The 8,098-nt window shown below is 33.2% G+C and overlaps 1 protein-coding gene across 1 annotated transcript; it reads left to right on the top strand.

Moving 5' to 3' along the window:
* Positions 1–4,388: 4,388 nt before the first annotated feature.
* Positions 4,389–5,336, top strand: LOC141493764 (olfactory receptor 2A1/2A42-like). The gene has a single exon (XM_074195102.1). The coding sequence runs from the start codon at positions 4,404–4,406 to the stop codon at positions 5,334–5,336; it is 933 nt and encodes a 310-aa protein (XP_074051203.1). The 5' UTR covers positions 4,389–4,403.
* Positions 5,337–8,098: the final 2,762 nt, after the last annotated feature.

Here is an 8,098-nt window from a genome sequence, read left to right as displayed (position 1 = left end):
CTAGCTGTGTGGCCTTGGGCAAGCCACTTAACCCCATTGCCTTACAAAAAAAAAGTTTAGTTGTAGTTGAAGGGTGGGGATGTCAAACTGATCAGGAAACCTGGACTCAAGTTTCAGATCTGCTGTTTATTACCAATAAAGGACTTGAAGGTTCTTTCAACTCTGGATTCCAATTTATTCATTGCTGATAAAGGGTCTAAATAAATCTCTTGGGACAGCTAGGTGGCCCAGGGGATAGAGTATCTGCCCAGTAGTCAGGAGGACCTGAGTTCAAATATAACATCAATCACTTAATAATTGCTTAGCTGTGTGACCTTGGGCAAGTCATTTAAACCCATTGCCTTTAATAAATAAAAAAAAATTAAAAAATCTCTTAGACCCCTTCTCAAACTAAACTCTATGCTATAAAATCCTATTATAATAGATTGAACATATTGAAATAGATACTAAGCAACTACAAAAGAACCGAAGTCACTGAGTTTCTATGTTTTATTCTCTAAAATCTCAGAGTTGGCTATGATTCTAGACAGGAGGAAGGAGGAACAGTTACTATTTTAGATGTCCCAGGCTTGGAAGAGATTTTTTTAAATCCTTCTCTGAGGGTCACAACTGAGAGTACATCATCTAAATTGCAGAACTGGGAATGTTTCCAATGGGAAACCTACTATTTGTGTCCCAATTGAAAGTCAAGTGATAAATTCTAATAAGTCCCATTGGGATGTAGAGTTTTTGGACTCCCCATACTACTTGCAAAAGCACATGAATCACATAGGGCTACTGATACTATATGAGTTATGCCTTACCTCAAATTTTACTTAATTCTAAGGGGATGGTGACAATAGTTAAAAAAAATATAGGAGTTTCTAGATGAACAAAAGTCAAATATTTTCAGATATAAATTTATAATGTGCTTCTTCCACTCACCTGGAATTTCTACTGGCCAGTGTTTCATGAAAAAAGTCTTAAATTTTCCTTACACAGAATTCTTTTCTTCTCTGTGAGGAGGAGGAGGATTGGGAAATTTTATGGACTTCTACCTACACTGAAACCTTAGGAGATTAAGTCAGAGCTAATTAAAGAAGAAAACCTTTGGTGCTAAAGGACACAGGATAACTTCCTCAAGCTGAAAAAGAAGCCACAGAAAGTGACCCAGAATCTCCTCTTAAGGATCCTAGTGACAATAGAAGCTTTAATACCATCTCAAAGGACACCTGTCTAGAACTTACTCCAGGATCCTGTATAGCCTTCACATGAGCATACCCAGGTAGCCTTCCAGCCCTTGGCTATGAATTACATAAAAACAATTCGCAGCATCTATGACTTTTATTCTCATACTTCTTTATTCAATGGAAAGGGCAGTTTTGTTTATTAATGACTTTAGATAAGAAGATGAATCAAAGGTTTCATGAACAAAATGTGGGAAAATGGTTCTAGTGAGTTTATTACTTGACTTTTTTAAAGAGGTAGAAAGATCTTTTGAAAATTCAGCAAACTTATTTTGAGAAATGGAGTCAGAGATTTACTTGTAAAAGATAACAGGAGAATTTGGAATTCAGTTTTTTCTGAGGTATTGAGCAAGAGGAATTATGTTTCATATAAAAAATGTTCTATTGGTAAAAAAATAGTATATAGAGATCAAATGAGAATTAACTTCAAGAATTTGTTAAATACCTAATAGAGTTCAAGTACTTTGCTACTTTCTGGGGATTCACATATGATATATTTAACAATCCCAATCCTAAAGTACCTTATATTCCATTTAAATGAAAATGACAAAAAATTGTTGATTTTTTTTCTATCTTATTCCCATTTTATTTTATATCTATCATATGCATGTATGTGTGTGGATATATATGCTTTTGCATACATATATTCATTAAACATATGTGTGTGTTTTTGTTCACCCAAAAGACTTTCAAGAAATAGCTTTTAAGTCAGTGGAATTCTCTGATATATATTCCTTCTTGAACTCGGGGAAAGTCACTTAAACTGGCAAGGTACTTAGATAACTTTCTAAGACAATAATATATCAAGACAGTCAAATATCTCTATAAGAATAAGAAGTTTCCTCCCTGGGCTTTCTTATTTGGTCAAATAATGACTTTTTGTAAAATATATACATTTACAAATAGACTTGTACATAGACTGTGATACTGTATACCTTTAAAATATATGTATACATGCATATATATGTTTGTGTATACACATATATACCTATACATACATATATTTTTATGTAAATATTGACACATAAATGTGTGTATAAGTAGTTTATTCAGATTTCATAGCCATAGGGAATTCTTGGTTAAGAACCTCTTTAGCAATATAAATCAAAAATTGTTCTCAGAGAGTTTCCAGGCTTACTATCAGACTATTTTAATTTTTAATTTTGTTTATTTTAAAATTTCATACAAATATCATTCATTGAGAATTCCAAAAGAACCATTTTCCCCTTTTGATTTTTCTGCTGTGTTTTCTAAAGTTTAAGAACTTTCTCCAGGAACACAGAACCAATATGTTTTAGAGGTGAAAACTTGTATCTGAATTGCAGATATCACTGGTGTTAGAAAATCTCATGAAATGAGAGTGGTTTTCTTCTCACTGAGACGTATAAATGGGGTCCTACCTAAATCTAATGGGGAAAGTGTAGGCTATGTTGTCAAGAAGTGGTGCAGTACTTGATTTACAGGAATTTTTGTGATCTATGTGAACTATACTACCTTTTCACCTGAAATCTAAAGTGAATTCAGTAAGGCCAATAGCATTCCTTGTTGCCTAGCTTTAGATCTCCTCATATTAGAGCTGGAAAAAGTCTGAGGATTATATTCATCCAATATCCTACCTATTGGGAGAATTTCTACCACAACATCTCTTGCCTATAGTCATGTGATTCCATTTAAAGTCCTGCTTGAAATTCAATTTAGTAGATATTTCTACCTATACTCATATAAGAGATGCTAAATAATTATAAAAATACTAAAACTTTTATGAGCATATAGTATTTTTTGTTTGTTTATGATTTTTGCAAAGCAATGGGGTTACAACTTTCTCAGGGTCACACAGCTGAATATGAATTAAGTGGCTAAGGTCAAGATTTGAACTGAGACTTTCCTGACTCCAGGATGGGTGCTCTATCCATTGTACCCCCAGTTGTCCCTGAGCACATAGTCTTTTAAGAAAGCCTATAACACATGCTATACAAGACGTAACCATAGGTTTTTCGTGATTATATATACATATATATACATATATATATATATATATACATATATATTATGTAGTATTTTCTGGAATATGCATTGAAAGTCTGTTATAGATCATAGTAATTTTCCAGATGTCAAATCCAAGATTTAAGCCATAGTAATTATTTAAGCTTTTTTATATATAATCAGTATTGCTATAAATGGCAATTTCCCTCTCAGTATAAAGTCTTTAAGACATTCTCTGACCAAAAATTAGATCATACTTTAACCCACCTAGTAATGAGCCTCTTCACACTCAACAGTTCTTGAAAGAAAAGTATGGAGTCCATTATCAAGCTCTCTTCTAAAGTCATTCTGATTAGACAGAACTAGCCAGGTGGCTCTTGTGAGGGGCTGGTACAGCCTTTTTGGAATCCAGGAAATATTCAGTTTTCAACTGAATACATTTTAACTTTGGCACAATATTTAAATTCCAAGATTGAATTTTTTATTCTATATTCGACATGAATTAATATTTTAAATACCCAATGGGTCCAGTTATTTTTTTTCTGACACTAATAAAAAGCATTGAAACCATCAGTCTTCTAACAAACCTCAGAAAACCTTTTTTTTTCAGTAACAATCAGAAACAAATAATAGATTTTGAACAATGGATTTTTTTATTCTACTCAGCTTTGAAACATAGTGGTTAAGTGTTTGACTGGGAGTTTCAGATGCTCTCAGCTTAAATCCTAACACACACCAGCTATATGATCCTGAGACTTTCTCAGTTTCAATTTCTGTATCTTCAAAATGTGTATAATGATATCACTTACTTTCTAAGAGAGTTGTTAAGATCAAATGAGAATGCATAGGCAAAACATCTTGCAAATACTAAAGTATTCTCTTTAAATATTAATTATTATTTTAATTCTTACCAAAGCTGTTACTAAAGAAAAATTGTTTATCTATGAGTGCTCACTGAGGATGTCAAACCAGGTTGAGAATACTCTATAAATTCATTTAGAAGAGAACAAGTTAAATAATCATTAGATGTGCTTCTTACTGGTTTAAGCTTCCTCCCTCTTTCCTCTTTCCCAAAATTAAAAAAGAAAGATGACCATAAAGATCTATAGATATTTGTTTCAAAGAATTGCATGGAAGTGAATTAAACTATGAATTTTAATTTTATTTCAAAATCTTTGTTTTAATCATAAGGTTATGAAGAGCAACCAGACGACAGCGACAGATTTCATTCTGATGGGATTTCTTGTTAGCCCTAAGATGCACATAGTTCTCTTTGGGTTCTTTTTCTTGCTGTACATCCTCACTCTGCTGGGAAATGGAGTCATCCTGGGACTTATTTGTCTTGACTCCAGACTCCACACTCCCATGTACTTCTTCCTCTCACAGCTGGCTATTGTTGATATTTCTTATGCCTCAAACACAGTCCCTCAGATGCTGGCAAATCTCATAGATCCAGCCAAGTCTATCCCCTTTGCAGGTTGCATAATGCAGACCTATCTCTTTATGGTATTTGCCCACATAGAATGTCTTTTGTTGGTAATGATGAGCTTTGACCGGTATGTGGCAATCTGCCATCCCCTCAGTTACACCCTCATGATGAACTGGAAAGTGTGTATTGCACTTGCAATCACATCTTGGGCATGTGGATCCTTCCTGGCACTGGTGCATGTGCTTCTCCTCCTTAGGCTGCCCTTCTGTGGACCTCGGGAAATCAACCACTTCTTCTGTGAAATCCTATCTGTATTGAAACTTGCCTGTGCAGATATATGGCTCAACAAATTGGTCATCTTTGTTGCCTGTGTGTTTATCTTAGTTGGACCTCTCTGCTTAGTCCTAATCTCCTACACACATATCCTTGGTGCTGTTTTGAGAATCCAGTCAGGGGAAGGAAGAAAGAAAGCTTTCTCCACCTGCTCCTCCCATCTCTGTGTGGTTGGGATTTTCTTTGGTAGTGCCATCATCACTTATATGTCCCCTAAATCCAAGAATTTTGAGGAGCAACAGAAAATTCTTTTCTTATTTTACAGTTTCTTTAATCCTACTCTGAACCCTTTGATCTATAGCTTGAGAAATTCAGAGGTAAAAGGTGCGCTGAGAAGAGTGCTTAGAAGGGAGAGGTCAGTTTGAGAGACTGCATGAAGCTTTCTTTATGGAGGAAAGAACAGGAAATGGACCCATGGACTCTCTAACTATTTAAAAAGTAGAATAGAATTAAATCATCCTGGGTTTTGTTTTGTTTTGAATTCAGAATCTTCATATTGCTTTTTTCTACTAGTGTTTCAAGTTGGAATGATTCCATACTCCTTACTTTATTGTTTGCTTCATCTTCCTTTCTTCCTTTTGACACAACCCAATCCATTCTATGCTCCCATTAATCCTCATTTGTTCACAGTTCCCTTCCCCAGAACTTGGATATTAGTACTGTCAGTTAAGAAATTAAATGCATAAATGGATATTCTCTTATTTTTATTCTTTTAAAATTGTTAGATTTTAACTTTTTTATTTGTATACCTCCTTATTCCTTACTAGAATCATCACTTTTTATAAAGAATAAAAAGAATTCAGAAAAACTAGCACATTGATTGTCATTTATAGCTTTGTTACAAATGAATAATTGCCCCCTTTAAAATTTTATTTTTTTAATTTATGGAATAAAACATGCATTTCCATAACATTGTACAATGAAAAAATGATTGTATATGAAACTTGAAATCTACTAAATACAAATTGTTTATTCCTTTCAATTGTACAAAAAAATTATCATGTCAATTTTCTTCTTTATCTTCCCTCTCCTATGCCCTCAAGATGGCTACTTTAAGACACAAATAAGCACATATGTATACACACAGAAACACACACACAATGAATAAAATTATTTTATACATACTTCTATTTATCAATTTTTTTCCTCTGGATGTAGACAGCATTTTTCTTCATATGTACTTCACAGATAATTTGGGTATTTATAATAGAAAAAATAATTTATTCATCCAAAGTCATTATTAAAATAGCATTGTTAATGTATACAATATTCTCTTGGCTCTGCTCATTTGACTCTTCAGTATTTCATATAAGACTTACCATATTTTACTAAGATCATTGAGATCTTCATTTCTTATGGCAGAGTGGTATTTCATCACAATTATATGCTACAGCTTATTCAGTTATTCCCCAAATTGTTGGGAATCCCTGAAATTTAGTGCTTTGCCAAAACAAATAAAGCTGCCATACAGGTTCTTTTTCTTTTTACCTAATCATTTTTTAAATAGTTCTTTTTTTAATAGTCAAAGAGTATAGGTAGTTTAATAATTCAGGGCATAATTCCAGATTGCTCTACAAAATAGTTGAATTACTTTACAATTCCACTCACAATGAATTAGTGTCCTAATTTTTCCACATACAAATAAACACCTTTTTCAAAATTTATATAGAATAAAATTTCTCATCTCTTTCAAAGTCAAATTTGGTTATTGTATCTGAAGTTTTCAGTGACATTTCTGTTGCTACTTTTGTTTTTGGAAATTATTATGATTATATATATATATATATATACATATATATATATATTTACATTTATAAGTAGCAATGCTTGATTGTTTACTTTGAATCATTTTGCTTCTATTCCTTCCCATGTATAAGTGTATTCTTCATTTTCATTGTCTGTTATGGTGCTATAAAACTATTAAATTTGAGTGTAACTGTTTGTTTAGACATTGTTTTTCCCCCAGAAATTTGTATTTATAAAAAATATTGCCACAAAGATATTGAACTATATGGTATTTTTCTGTTTATCTTTTATTTATTTTGAATATATACCCTGCAGTGAAATATCTAGAGAAAAGATACAGATATTTTTATTATTTTAGCATAATTCTCAATTCATAGCTCCACTACCATTGTATAATATGCTTATCCTATCACAATTCCTTCAGTATTGACTAAGCCTCTCCTTTTTTTAGTTGCGTTCATCATATTGCTGGACCTAAGGATAGAGATCAGAATTTTTCAGTTTCACTTTTCTTCTTATAATTAATTCACAAAAATATTTTTATCATTAATAGCTCATTATCTGTTCAAAAAGGTTTATTCATATTTGACCTCTTATCCATTTAGGAATAGCACTTAGTCTTCTATAACATAGATAGTTAAGTTAGTTCTTTACATAATTTGAATATCATACTTTTTCAGATAAATTTTCTGTGTAAGTAACCTTGCTCCCATTTAGATTTCCCCTTAATATATTAACTTCAATTATTTGTTTATGACTTTTAATTTCATGTAACTGAAATGATCCTTTTCATCGAGTGTGATGATCTTTAATTCTTGATTAAGAACTCTTCCTATTTATAGCTAGAAAATAAGTCTGATTATTCAGTTCCTACATTGTGCATATTCAAGACATATATTCCAGTTTGACCTTATAATGGTATATGTTGAAAGAAATTTCTTAATGCATTTTGGTTTTCTGAGTCTTCTAATCAACATTGGCATTTTTATCATATACTTAGAAAAAGGTCATAAAAAAGTTAGTTACCCATTAAAAGATGGCCAATAGGGGCAGAGCCATGATGGTGACAAGAACAGATGTTGTCTTAGGCGCTCTCTCATAAATCTTCGAAACTAAGGACTCTAACTAAATTTTCGAGAGACAGAACCCACAGAGGGACCCAGTGAAGCAGTGCTCCTACTCAACGTAACCTGGAAAAGAGGAAAAAGGCTCTGCTCCCCAGGGTTGGAGGGGCAGCCCGCCAGACAGGTGGCCCACCAGAGCGAAAAAACTTCAGCCTCTGGGAGTCAGCCCCAGGGAGCTGGGAGCCATGGCTAACAGCAGCGGGGGAGTTTCCTGACTTATGCCCTGGGACCACCAGGCAAAAATTGGGGGAACAGCG

This window comes from Macrotis lagotis, chromosome 7 (genome assembly GCF_037893015.1).
Source record: "Macrotis lagotis isolate mMagLag1 chromosome 7, bilby.v1.9.chrom.fasta, whole genome shotgun sequence".
Taxonomy (NCBI): Eukaryota; Metazoa; Chordata; class Mammalia; order Peramelemorphia; family Peramelidae; genus Macrotis; species Macrotis lagotis.
This window is presented reverse-complemented; position numbering and strand designations above follow the sequence as displayed.

Coding starts and splice junctions, on each gene's coding strand:
- LOC141493764 (XM_074195102.1), top strand. CDS start 4,404: ATGAAGAGCAACCAGACGACAGCGACAGATTTCATTCTGATGGGATTT.